This window comes from Rhamphochromis longiceps, linkage group LG10, assembly GCF_057381845.1.
Source record: "Rhamphochromis longiceps isolate RC_006_pf linkage group LG10, R_longiceps_female_GT1.1, whole genome shotgun sequence".
Lineage (NCBI taxonomy): Eukaryota > Metazoa > Chordata > Actinopteri > Cichliformes > Cichlidae > Rhamphochromis > Rhamphochromis longiceps.
The window spans coordinates 20,133,128-20,147,442 of record NC_140566.1 but is presented as its reverse complement, the minus strand read 5'-3'; the positions used below and the strand labels follow the sequence as shown (position 1 = coordinate 20,147,442).

The following is a 14,315-nucleotide window of genomic DNA, read 5'->3' as shown; positions in this document are numbered from 1 at the left end:
GGGCGTAGCCACTTGCCTAGGGATGGGTATCGTTTAGGTTTTATCCGATACCGGTGCCAAACCGGTACTTTTGAAACAGTGCCGGTGCTTAAACGGTGCTCAAACCAGTGCTTAAAGAATGGAGAACACAAAATTGGTCCAAAAACCTCTCATGTTCAGCTGTTTTTTTGTAAAAAGATAACAATGTTAGCCTTTTCTGCAGCTATGGGGCATATATGGTGTCACTCTTGGCTGGAAGCAGTGCTTAATCAATGGAAAAAACACAAACTTTGTCCAAAAACCTCTCATGTTCAGCTGTTTTCCACTTTTTCTTTGGTCATTTTAGCCTTTTTGGCCAGGGTGAAGGGAGTATCTGCCATCAAACAAGAAGACAGCCGCATGTAGCTATGATGATGTTTGCTAGTTCACCTTACATGCATTAATGTAATAACGTGGTTAGCCTACTCAACGTAAATTACACACGAACAACATTAAGCTACTCACGCAGAGAAGAACGGCTGTTGCTGCCTTTATCATCCGTCATCATTTCTGCTACACTGGCAGGGCTAGGGGCCAGGACTCTATTCTTCGGGTTTTTGGGGGATGTTGCTCTGGGTCCGATAACTGGCAACCCACCCGCAGTAGATGTTCACGGTGTGAGGTCTTGCAGCAAGCTATCAAATACGGCGCATTTCTTGGCTTTTAAAAAAAACGCTATGCGTCACCAGGTGTTTCATCGGATTTGAGGTGTTACCTCCTTTGACAATATCACCTTAAAGCACTTGTTGCAGGCCGCTGAGTTTGCATCTTTTGCTGTGAAGTACAGCCAGACTTTTGACCGCTTCGCCTTGGGCATTTTAATCTGTAGCTCTGCATAAAAGAATGTACGTACCTAGACCGGCCTACTATCCTCGGAAACGTAAAATGATTGGCTAGAATCTAAAGTGTATCACAGCTTAGGAAAAAAAGCACCGAAATAAAGCACCGAAATGTGCGCTGCTTTTCGGTCTGGTTACTACCGTTTATGTCAGAACCCGGATACCGGTACCCATCCCTACACTTTCCCACACCTCTTCACTGAACCTGGCCCTTTCTATTCAAATGACACGTGGGGATTTGGTTGTATGCTTAAAATAACAAGAAGTGCTGTTTATATAGGAAACTGCTAAACTCTCTCCAGCCTGTTTCCACCAATTGACAATAAAACTAATCTAGGACATTTTACCCCAAGAAAAGCTAACTATACCTGTTTTGATTTTACAGTGAGCAACTAGGGAAGTCAGATGTATGATGCAGGAGAGATCCCAGTGGACTGGTGTACGGTGGTGTATCCAGCCCAAGGGAATGCCTCCAGGGAAAACATGACATAAATTGGCCCATGGGCAAGAGCGGCTTTGTATTATTATGCTGGGTGAAAAGGGGGTAAGGGTCTCAGGAAACAGGGCAGGGCAGCTCACAGCCCAGCGTAGATGCCAGGTGCTGTTCTAAAGGTTCACTTACTTGTTTGACTTATTTGTGGGGTTTCTAACATATATGGACACCATAGGGGTCCCTAGGGGAGTCACATTAATCGCATAGATCGCATTAATTATATACATTACAATGTCCTAAGGTCCTAAGGGGGTGTATGTGCAATGTTTAGAGATATGTGTTGCACTTTCATCCCCAAGAACACTGCTCCAGACAGTTCTGTAACCAGAGCCTGGAAGGCCTCAGAACATTATCCAAAACAATACATGAACAATGAAGAATACACAACCCATTGGAGGAATGCATGATATCTATGTTTGGGCAATGGGAAGGTTTTATTTTGTCTATTATTGGTAAACAGTGGCTCCAGTGTGTCATACTGTGACCTTTACGAGATGGCGCCTGGATTGAAATGAAAGTAGAGCAGAAAAACATGAATGTCAAGCAATTTGCATGACTGTAATGTCGGTGATATCCTACTTGGAGATTGTGTTGAAACCCCATGAAGAGAATCTATAAGAAATTAAATTGATAATTGACTTTGAACATGGGATTGAAATCACTACATTCGTAGCAATTCCTATCCCTACACACACTGAAAAGCTAATTTGACCTCCTAAATCTGTTTTCACATAGAATGTGTAAATGTCACAAGCTTTTTAAAGTTAAGAGTGTGTCTTTGTTTGGAGTAGACTTCATCTGCTATTACCTTTTTAATTAACCATAAGCAGTGGATGATTGTAAATGCCAGTCAAGTATAATTTCTTATGTGTTGAACTGGAATGTTCTGGTGAGCACAGGTACCAGTAGTACTACACTAAAGTACCAAGAAAGGAGATTTTTGCAATAAAATAACTGTAATATATCATACAGTTGTGTTTTCCAATGAGAAAGGCCGAAATTAGATTTACAGTTTTTATTTTACTTTTAAAATGATTTACCTTAAACTGGTTTAAAGTGCATTTAATGCTAAGGTGTCACAGCTAAATCATACTCTGGACATAAGTTTCCACCATAAAAAGTGACAATTAAATAACTACACAAAACTTAGAGACCAAGACCATACACAAAACAGAAACTTCCACTAACAAGTCTAGATATCTTGAAAGTCACAGTAGGGCTTTTATTAACTGCCTTGAGGTTTAAAGTCAAATGCATATTTACACTTTGTAATGTTCATTGACCAGCATCAAATACACTATTACATTAGACTCTTTCACAGACTCTTTTACATTTAAAATAGTCTCAATTTTCAATAACAATTATAAAATGTTATATTGTTATTATGAGACATGAAACATTGTTTTGTTTGCCATATTTTGGATTATTTTATATGAAATTTTCTATGTTTTCAGCTTTTTAAACCCCTCCGCAAAGGATGATTGGGTACTGCTAAGGTTCAAATCTGAATGCTTTTTATTTGTTTGCAGAAATTTTAAATTGCATTTTAACTTTTAATAACTTCTTCAACGATTCTTTGATTTCCTGTGTCTGAAGACCATAGATTATTGGATTTAAAGTCAAAGGCATGACAGTGGCCAAAGACAGACTTACAGTCCTTGCATTTGGAAGTATTGTACTCCCAAAGGTAAAGATAAATAGTGCAGGGAGGAAATAAATTGCCACTAATGAAAGGTGACTTGTGCAGGTTTTTAAAGCCTTTAGTCTTTCCCTACATGTAGCAGTTTTTGACAAAGAATAACCAATACAGCAGTAACTTCCCACGATAAATGCCAGTGGAACCCAAAGAACAAGAACTGGTGCCAAATGAGCAATTACACGATTTGGAGTAAGATCATTGCAGCCAAGCCGATACACAGGTCCATGATCACAGAAATAGCTCTGAATAACCACAGAGTCACAGAAAGAAAGTCTTGTGAGAAGACCAACTGCAGTGAGTATGATAGTAATTGCAAGAAGCCAGAAAAAAGCAATCAAAGATAAAATGAGTTTGTGGCTGATTCTCATTTGGTAGTGCAGCGGGTACATGATAGCCATGACTCTGTCAAAGGACAACACAACCAGATTAAAAGCCTGAGCTGCAAAAAAGGTCAAGCAGAAAAACATGAATGCCAAGCAGTCATTGTAGGAGATATGGTGATGGTTAAACAGAAAAATGTCAACAAGCTTTGGCATCAAAGCAGAGCTACTTAACAGGTCTGTAAATGCAAAGTTCACAACTCCAATATGTTTTGGACCTCTCAATGTATGATCCAAAATTATGCCAATCATCAGTAGTGTGTTTCCCACCACTGAAAAAATGTAGATAAAGCACAGAAAGACAAAGTAATACCTAATATTAGCTATGCCATTAAATGCACTTATTATGAAATATGCAGGTTTCACAAATGTGATGTTTTTCCCAACAGCTGAATTAAAAAATTCCATTTGAATAATTTTTTTTTTAATGTTGAAGGTTAAAGTTAATGTCCTTTATTTTATGTTTCAGCAAACCTTCTTTAGTTAAGACTGGCTCCAAATGGAAGCAGAGCACGTTTGTGTTCTGTCCCTTATAGTCACTTTGCATTCCCCTATGACATCAAACCATATGGTTACAGCTTTGTGCAGACAATTTAACTAATAGGAATATTACATAATGGTTAATATTTTCTGACTGCCATCTTACTATCCCGAATTTTTTTCCGAATGCTGGTCAACCTCAGACTGACAATACAACTCAAAATCATGTTGTTTTGGATTAATTAAAAAGCTGGAAAGGGTACTTTGTGAAAATGTGTGCCCTTTTTCTACTCCTGATATTAATCTAAGATTATCAAATACCGGCTTTGCTGTCCTGCCAAGCTTGCTGTTGGGCACTGTTATTTTGTGTCAATAAGCTCGTAAGTAGCAAATTTAGTTAATAGAAGTCAGTCAATAATGGTAAACGCTAACATGTGTTAAGACTCATCAAAGGTAATGTATTTTTTCATGAAACAGAAGAGGATGGATGGCTGGAATGGAATGAAAAGATAGATAGATGTTGTGCACTGCCTTGGAAGTTTGGAGTGGAGCAGATGTTGTGATGGGCCAACTCACAGTTTTTTTTCCTCCAGAAGTCAACCACCATCTCTTTTATTAATCTAAGCTTACCAAATACCGGCTTTGCTGTCCTGCCAAGCTTGCTGTTGGGCACTGTTACCTGTGTCAATAAGCTCGTAGGTAATGTTGTGTTAAAGCAGGTGTAATTGGTCTTCACCCATGATGTTGTGATGGGCCAACTCACCATCTATTTTGTCTTGCTGACATTCAGAAAGAGGTGTTTCTTTCGGACCATTCTACAGTTGCCCTCACCAGATCCCTGTACTCAGACTCCTGCCCCCCCCCCTTAATGCACCCAACCACTGCAGTGTCATCAGAAGTGTACAAGGTAAAGAGGAATGGAGATGTAGACCGTGTCATGTGGTGCCCCAATATTACTAACCAGCACATCAGAAAGGGTGCCCCCCAGAGTTACAAACTGAGGCCTCTCTGACAGATAGTCAGCAAATCAGGAGACAGTAGAAGTTGTGATATCCATCCCGAGAAGCTTCTCACTTAGCAGAAATGGCTGGATTGTTATTTACTTTGCTTTTGTTTCCTTGTCGTTTGTTACTGGAAGACTGACTATGATTCTATTACCAGCAAATTACATATTACAGTATGTCAGCTAACACACTTGCTCTTGTGGAGACTGGGGAGATTTTCTTTTCCACCCCTTAAAGAGCACCCAGTGTGCACATTGCCCGACTAATATTACACCAGACCAGTAGAGATAAAAAACAAACCCAGAATTTAAAAAAACATCAGTTTTAAAAGGCGGCTCTACTCTAAAACTGTGACACAACCATGTGCAGTCCGTCCTCCAGCTGACTACTATGTTTGCTGCACAACTTGCTTGAGGTCTTCTAAAATCACTTCTTGAGTCTCTGCTGTAAGGACATAACCACAGTGTGTGTGAATGGCTACTCAATCATCTCAGGCTCTTCACCTTCACAGTTGCTCCTCAGTGCAAATGAGAGAAAAACAGCACCTGCTAGTGATGTGTGGATCAATCCTGAAATATCGATTCCTCTGATACCAATCATTTATGTTCTAGAATCAATTCTTACATTAAAATATCGATATTTTAGTAGTTTATCATTAACAGGAACACAGTGGAAAGAAACTATAACATTCGGATTGTCTACATTCAAATTCAGAGGCTGCTTCCACCTGAGGACCCGGCCTTCGCGGTCTAAAGAAAGCCGGGTAGTACGGCACGAGCTCCCTCCTTGGAGTGAAATGCTGCCGTCTGCTCCTTGCTATCTAAAATATAACCGGGCGCTGACGTAAACTCTCGACCGTCTCACACTTCTGTTTAATCAGTTTTCTGTTTGTGTGAAAACCCCGAAGGAACCCACCCAAGGGATTAAAAAAGTTACATTTAATTTAATCTAATCTAATAACTTTAATCTCAGCCAAACCGATTGACCCACGAACAAATAAAACACTGAAAAAGCCAAACAACATTTTTAAGTTATCAAAGGGACTTATATATCATGTTTAACCTGAGTAGCGAAAGACAGTGGTGGGTTTGAAAAGGATTAGCCAGGAGTCCGGTGTTCTCACTGGCTCTAGTGAGCCTTGAACCCCCACTCGCTATCGAGCTGGTGAGACGTCTGTTACCCACGTCGGAGCGCTTTTGAAAATATGTGGTGTCTTGATAAACTGAGCAGATATTTGAAGTTTACACAGCTGACACATTTTTATCATATTTTAACATATGTTCACCTGAAAATATGTTAAACGTTTATTTTGTGACCCAAAAAGAATAATAAGAGTAATATTAACACTAACTAGCTGCCACCATTATTGACTACTGCGCTGGGCTGCGCTACGAATTCTGGGACACAGCTTCTTCTTCTTCGGGGTTTAATGGCAGCTGGCATCCTTGTACATGCAGTGCTGCCATCTTCTGTTTCAGTCCGTTATTACACTCTTAAATCCTACTACTTATTCCTGCGTCTTTTGGGATCTTACAAAGCTTCAAACGACATGTCAACTATTAAATTAGTTGTCGACAATTTTAATAGTCGACGTAATCGTGACTAGGGCTGGGCAAAACGATTATTTTCCTAATCGATGAATCTAGCGATTAATTTTTCGATGCATCGATTAATCTAATGATAAATTTTTCAATCCGATTCGATTTTGATTTGATTCGATTATCGATTATTTCCATATTTTTTGACTTGTATAGCAATTTCACATTTACTAATTTATGTATATCAATGAAAAACACAAATTTCTTCATTTTAAGACCTTTTAATAAAAAAAATTGCAAAATAAAATTGTAGAGGTCATACAATCAATAGCATTTAACAAGAAATGAAATGTGCAAACATATAAAATTAAGGAAAAGTTAACAAAACATTTCAAATAAATAGCAACAATGGTGTCTTTAAACAAACAAAATGTAACATTCACTTTGCTTTCTCCCAAAAAGTGCTCTTCATTCACAAAACAAAATCCACAATAACATTGTAGTACAATCTTCTGTTTTTAACAAAAAATTAAATGTTGTGCAGAACAAATATGAACAAAGGAAATCATAGCAAAAAATTAATAAAATATAAACAGCAGCAATGGCATCTTTGAACAAATACAACGTAACATTCACTTTGCTCTCTGCAAAAAAAGTGCTCTTTGTTAACAAAATATCCATTTTGCTGCCTTCTCTCCTATTTGTGTGTGTGTTTGTGTGTGTGTGTGTTCAATCATGTTCATCACATGAAGTAGTTATGCATTGGAGTGGAGAAATGTTAGCATTTCTACATGCTCAGCAGTCAGGCTTGCCCTTTTTTTGGTGACAATGTTTCCAGCAACTGAAAAAAGCCTTTCAGATGGTGTTGATGTGGCAGGTACAGCCAAATATGATTTGGCTAAATTAGCCAGTGTGGGGAATCTTGTTGCATTATTCTTCCACCATGTAAGGGGGTCATTATCCCTTGGAATAGGGGCTTCCCCAAAATACAGCAGTGCTTCTTTCCTCACCGCCTCATTTTCTCCATCCCCACCCTGGTCAGTGTTTTCATTACAATCTTCCTCCTCAGAATCTGTACCCAACAAAGTGTCCAACACAGACCTCTTCTTTGTTGGGGGACTTGCTGAGGCTTCCTGTCCCACATGTTCCTGCTGTAACTGTGATCTCTGCTCCCTTTTGAGATCAAGTGCCTCCCTCTGTACTGTTACTTGCAGTTTCAGAGCATCTTCTGGAGAAAGGAATTTCAGTTTACGAAAACGTGGATCAAGGGCAGCAGCAATGAGTGACACATTTTTTCCATCTGCTTGAAATGCAGATACCTCTGGCTGCCACCTATACAAGATTTCCTCTTCTGCACAGTTCTGGAAAGAGTTCACTGCAGCAGAATCAAATGATTTGTTTTTGGTGGATTTCAGGAGACCTTTCAGCAGGGGGGGAAGAACAGAGACTGTGACATAAGACTGTCCACTAAGAACATTAGTGGCTTGCTCATAAGGCTTGAGCACCTCCTTCAATTCATCCAGAAGAATCCACTGATCACTTTTCAGATCTAGGTACTGTTTCCCACGCTGTGTGACTTTTGGATCTGAAAGCGTCGCAACCACTGGCCATCTCTGTTCCAACAGACGTTCAATCATGTAGTATGAACTGTTCCATCTGACAGCGACATCCTGGATTAGTTTATGCTCAGCTGTACCCATCTGCTTTTGCTTCTGCTTAAGTTTGGTGCAAGCTGGCTCACTTTTCCTGATGTGCTCTTTCAGGATGTGGAGAGCTGCAACTATGTTACTTGCATTATCATGCACAACGGCAAGGACATTATGCAAGGAAATGTGGAATTTCTCTGCCACCTTCTCCACCCAGGAGGCAAGGTTTTCTGCAGTGTGGCGCTCTTCAACTGGCAGTGTTGCTAAATTGAAGGAGAGAAGATCCCAATTGTCATTAATGAAATGACAAGTTACCCCTAAGTAGGACTCTGTGACCAGACTTGTCCAAGCATCAGTGGTAAGGGAGATTTTGGATGTGGCCTTTTTTAGTTCATTCCTTAGTTTCTCAACTGAAGTTTCATACTTTCTCTCCATCATGCTTGTAAAATGACGCCTAGACGGCAGAGTGTATCCCGGTTGGAAAGTGGTCAGCATTTCTTTGAATCCCTCACCCTCAACCACAGCAAGTGGTCTCATGTCTTTTAAAATCATAGTTAAGACGCTCTCGGTAAGTACAGCCGCCTCCTGGGGGGTGCATGGTGTACTTCTTCTCTGACAGTAGTCCTCCAGACTTTTCTGTTTGTTCCTGAAATCATAAATCACACACAGCACACAGATGAATTCGAATAATTACAAAATAATTATATGGAAAGCATAATATCAAAATAATTAGATAAGGATCTGGTTGTTATAATAAATAAATATAAACCATGTATGTGCCTTACTGTTGTTGAAATCTCCCAATTCTTTGAATCTTTGGGCTGAAGGAAGGACAATACTCGGTGTATTTATGCTCAATCAACAATCATTTATTTCCATACAATTCAACACTTAAGAGCATAAGGACCATCATGATGGGGAGACCTGCCTGCAGAGGGTCACAGAAAGTCTCAAAATGGTGACGGGTTGCTCAGCTTTTTATAGTCTCTAGTGGCCCCCACCTAGTCGTAAAAGAACAAACATTAACATTCTTTCTCTCTTACGGCGCCTCAGTTATGACCTCGGCAGTTGTTTCTCTGCTTTCTGTAAGGTGGGGGTGTGGAATGTGGTCTGTCTATCTCCCCTGTCTTAGACACAGAGTCTCCTGCTTACAACCTTCTCTTTATGATTCAACAATAGAACATGTCAAGAAAACAGTGTAACACATTCCCAGCAGATCAAGGATACAGAGTGATGCACACTTATCTAATAAACTAATAAGTGAATATGTTCTTTTAACTCAAAAGTATAATGAGAACTAAACTACATACAGCTCACACACTCTATATTAAAGGGTATAATATGATCTACAGCAGTATTCTAATTCAACTACTTTGATTACATATATAAGGTAACATATAATAACAGAATAATCTAATACTGTTATGCCATGTGCTTTCATAGCATAACAGTAAGAGATTAATGATAATCACCAATGTTGAACATATGATATGGATGCAAAAAATAACTGCAAAAAATAGCGTTTAAACAGCCATAGCTGATGGCACATTTACTGGTGCACTGCTTTCTAGCCATTAGATGGCATAACTTTGACCTATAAGATCAAGCTGAAGAAGCATTATGTATAAAAACAGCATTCAAATAGGATGAAAGACATTAAACTTGACAAATCAAGAGTTCGTTGTCATTTTGCTTTTGCAAGCACTTTAACGATGTTGTAACATTGTCCACGACGGCTACGTTTAGGTGGTGGTGAATTATCCTTGTTAACATTTCTCCTGCAGCCAATTCTATGTCTCACATTTTCATCTTTCGCCGATTCTGATAATCAGCCTGCGCGCATTCCGACTCATTTTGCCAGCATGGGCCACAAATTAAAAAAACAACTAAACAGCAGCTGCTATATGTTACTGCTAAGCAGCTTAAATTAGTTTTGTATTTATGGAGGTTGGGTGTTTATCTCTGTCTATGAGTGAGTGTATGTCTAGGGGAGGGGGGGGGAGGGGTCGGATGAATTAACGGGTAAAAACCAGCGTTAGTAAAAAAGTTGAAAACTTACGGTGGTTTGTCCTTTTCAGAAGCTGCTCCTGGATGTCGTCGTTTGAGGTGCTGGTGCATAGCCGTCGTGCTTTTATGATAGGCCATTTCCACCTTACAAAGCCGGCAAACGACTGAATCACTTCCTTTTCGGTTAAAATATCCCCATACTGTAGAACTGCGTGTTCGGGTGCAGTGGTTTAAGTCGACTGCGACTACCTCACTCATGTTACCGCTACTCGCTGCCGCCATGTATTTTTTTGAAAGTGACGACGCATCGACGTAAATTGTTTTACGTCGACGTATTTTACGCGTCGACGTAATCGATTACGTCGACGCGTTGTCCCAGCCCTAATCGTGACTAGTCGACTAATCGTGGCAGCCCTAGCTGGGAATGCCTAGCAGAGGCCCCAGTCCGTGAGATCTTTAATGCACACCTCCAGCAGAGCTTCAACAGCATCCCAAGGGAGACTGGGGACATTGTGCACGAATGAACAATGACAATGCTGCCCTTTGTAACTGATTTCAAATCTATCGCTATCTATCTAGTGTGGACGTAGCCCCAGGGTCCTGTTCGCGAGTGATGGGAGAAGGTAGTGGAAGATTGACAGACGGATTGGTGCTGCGGCTGCAGTGATGCAGATGTTGCACCGGTCTGGTGTGGTGAAGAGGGAGCTGAGTGTAAAAGTGAAGCTCTCAAAATTAGTTTTGTCGCTGATTCATTTTTGACCTCTTGCCTCAATTTTATTCTGCAACTTAGACATCCACATTACGCACACTCTCACATAACACATACATATAGGGCCTTGGAGGTGGGCATGTTTTACAGCATCCAGAGGATGGTCGGTGTATTCCAACCCACCTCTGGCGCTGGTGCCCTACCCTCAATTTTAAATGCATATAGACACTGAGGGTTTTCGGGAGGAGCCGTGCTGCTCTCTGATAGGAAGCAGGAACCACGCTCTCCTGTGTTTTAAATGCACTTTAGAACAGCACACAGCAACACTACATATGAGTGGGCGGAGGGAGGTTTGGGGTCTTCACTCACCCTGGTTCTGTTAGCCGTCAGGGCTGGGGGGCTGGGAGGAGGTGCTGGCCGTCAGATTGGGTTTTGGGATGCGGGGCCTCCCTGCTACTGCAGAGAAGGAGGTGGTCCGCTTGCCTCCATCCCAGAGAGAAGGGTTACATCTCCTGGGTCTAGGTGCGGCTTGGCCCTCTGGGGGCGGGGGTACCTGGACCTAGGTTATAGAGTATGTTTGGGGAGTGTGACTGTCTGTGCAGTGTCTATTTGTGTCTGTCTACACGTTGGGTGAGTGCCGAGTATTTGGTTGTGCATATGGGGTGGGAATGCACGTTTGTGTCCGCGTGCGCCTGTTCGTCTGTGTCTATATGTCAGGTTGGGTCTTAGACTCCACCTCTCTGGGTACATCTCAGGCCCTCCAAAGTACGGAGGCCTATCTCCCCTCACCACACTCCCTGCCGGTGGCTGATGCCCTCAGACGTTGGTGTGTTGGTGGTTCTTGTCGACTGGGGCTGGGCGCTCATGTATGTACCGGCTCACTCCTGGTGGCCGATTGGCAGGGCCTGGCGCCTGTGGCCCGGCTGGGCCCCTTCTGGGGGGTGGGGTGCCCTCAGGCCTCTGGGCCTGAAGCTCGGTCCTCTCTGGCACAGCTGGCTGCCGGCAGAGCCCGCGGGCACGCCACTGAAACCCCCTCTGGCCTCTGCTCCGTAGCTGCTGGGTGACCTCTCGTTTGGAGCTCTACTCAGCTCTTCCCAGGAGGGTGGCACGGTTCCCCCCCTTTGGTGGTCCTCCTCGAGTCCTCGTACTCTGGGGCCTCTGGATGTCTGGGGCCTGGATCTCCTCCATACCTGCTTCATACCCTGGGGGACGGGGCTATGGCTCCCCACACTCCCTAGCAGATCGTTACATGGAGAAACCTTTGGAATACAAGCATGCTGATCCACACAGGTGTGCACACAGGTGTACACACGGGTGTTCACAGACGCGGACTACACCTTTCTTGGCTGCTGCCTCAAAGCACATTGTGCGCTGTCTATCTTGCGTGCTGCACAATAGCGTTTAATATTTCGTATCTACTGTTATCTACTGTTAGCTAGTTTATTGTGATGGTGCTGTATTTATTATGTTGCTCTTTTTTTGTTTGCTTTCTCTTCTGTTTTTTTTTCTCCATACAGGTGATCCAGGTGCTTTGTTTGTTTTTCTTTCTTTCTTCCCCACTTTCTCACCGTCTCTTCTCCCCTCTGTTTTTATTTCTCTCCCTCTCTTTCTTTCATTCTTTCTCCCTGTCCTATCCCCCAGTCATGTCTGTCCCGTTTGTAGCAACCAAAAATAAAATAAAATAAGTACATACAGTGGGGCAAAAAAGTATTTAGTCAGCCACCGATTGTGCAAGTTCCCCCACTTAAAATGATGACAGAGGTCAGTAATTTGCACCAGAGGTACACTTCAACTGTGAGAGACAGAATGTGAAAAAAAAATCCATGAATTCACATGGTAGGATTTGTAAAGAATTTATTCGTAAATCAGGGTGGAAAATAAGTATTTGGTCACCTCAAACATGGAAAATCTCTGGCCCTCACAGACCTGTAACGTCTTCTGTAAGAAGCCTTTCTGTCCCCCACTCGTTACCTGTATGAATGGCACCTGTTTGAACTCATCATCTGTATAAAAGACACCTGTCCACAGCCTCAAACAGTCAGACTCCAAACTCCGCCATGGCCAAGACCAAAGAGCTTTCGAAGGACACCAGGAAAAGTATTGTAGACCTGCACCAGACTGGGAAGAGTGAATCTACAATAGGCAAGCAGCTTGGTGTGAAAAAATCAACTGTGGGAGCAATCATCAGAAAATGGAAGACATACAAGACCACTGATAATCTCCCTCGATCTGGGGCTCCACGCAAGATCTCATCCCGTGGGGTCAAAATGATCATGAGAACGGTGAGCAAAGATCCCAGAACCACACGGGGGGACCTGGTGAATGACCTGCAGAGAGCTGGGACCAAAGTAACAAAGGTCACCATCAGTAACACACTACAACGGCAGGGAATCAAATCCCGCAGTGCCAGACGTGTTCCGCTGCTGAAGCCAGTGCATGTCCAGGCCCGTCTGAAGTTTGCCAGAGAGCACATGGATGATACAGCAGAGGATTGGGAGAATGTCATGTGGTCAGATGAAACCAAAGTAGAACTTTTTGGTATAAACTCAACTCGTCGTGTTTGGAGGAAGAAGAATACTGAGTTGCATCCCAAGAACACCATACCTACTGTGAAGCATGGGGGTGGAAACATCATGCTATGGGGCTGTTTTTCTGCCAAGGGGACAGGACAACTGATCCGCGTTAAGGACAGAATGAATGGGGCCATGTATCGTGAGATTTTGAGCCAAAACCTCCTTCCATCAGTGAGAACTTTGAAGATGAAACGAGGCTGGGTCTTCCAACATGACAATGATCCAAAACACACCGCCCGGGCAACAAAGGAGTGGCTCCGTAAGAAGCATTTGAAAGTCCTGGAGTGGCCTAGCCAGTCTCCAGACCTCAACCCCATAGAAAATCTGTGGCGGGAGTTGAAAGTCCGTGTTGCTCGGCGACAGCCCCAAAACATCACTGCTCTCGAGAAGATCTGCATGGAGGAATGGGCCAAAATACCAGCTACTGTGTGTGCAAACCTGGTAAAGACCTATAGTAAACGTTTGACCTCTGTTATTGCCAACAAAGGTTATGTTACAAAGTATTGAGTTGTATTTTTTGTTATTGACCAAATACTTATTTTCCACCCTGATTTATGAATAAATTCTTTACAAATCCTACCATGTGGATTCATGGATTTTTTTTTCACATTCTGTCTCTCACAGTTGAAGTGTACCTCTGGTGCAAATTACTGACCTCTGTCATCATTTTAGGTGGGGGAACTTGCACAATCGGTGGCTGACTAAATACTTTTTTGCCCCACTGTAATTATAATAAAGGTCAATCAAATGGACCAATATGGCAAGGCTATGATGATCCACTTGGTAAAATAAATCCGCTTGGCATCTTTCTTGGCCTTAAGACAACAATTCTGATGGCTAAAGATCCAAACTGAACAACAAAAAAATAAAAAATAATCCCCTGATCTAACCCTCTACTGCATGACTTTTTAATTTTGGGGAAAAAAAAT

The 14,315-nt window shown here is 42.1% G+C and overlaps 3 protein-coding genes across 3 annotated transcripts in view; 1 reads left to right on the top strand and 2 right to left on the bottom strand.

Moving 5' to 3' along the window:
- Positions 1 to 2,865: 2,865 nt before the first annotated feature.
- On the bottom strand, positions 2,866 to 3,837 carry LOC146660770 (olfactory receptor 1500-like). Its single transcript, XM_085421605.1, has one exon. The coding sequence runs from the start codon at positions 3,835 to 3,837 to the stop codon at positions 2,866 to 2,868; it is 972 nt and encodes a 323-aa protein (XP_085277731.1).
- Positions 3,838 to 6,770: 2,933 nt separating this feature from the next.
- LOC146660769 (E3 SUMO-protein ligase ZBED1-like) lies at positions 6,771 to 9,027 on the bottom strand. The gene is made up of 2 exons (XM_085420810.1): positions 8,883 to 9,027; positions 6,771 to 8,743 (listed from the first exon to the last, which is right to left on the bottom strand). Exon 2 carries the CDS (start codon positions 8,647 to 8,649, stop codon positions 7,207 to 7,209), a length of 1,443 nt encoding a protein of 480 aa, XP_085276936.1. The 5' UTR covers positions 8,650 to 8,743; positions 8,883 to 9,027; the 3' UTR covers positions 6,771 to 7,206.
- LOC146660766 (uncharacterized) overlaps positions 8,570 to 14,315 on the top strand; it is a 26,522-nt gene continuing 20,776 nt past the window's right edge. Inside the window, exon 1 of the mRNA XM_085420809.1 lies at positions 8,570 to 8,665. The gene's annotated coding sequence lies outside the window, so the exon portion shown is untranslated. The remainder of the gene's footprint in view (positions 8,666 to 14,315) is intronic.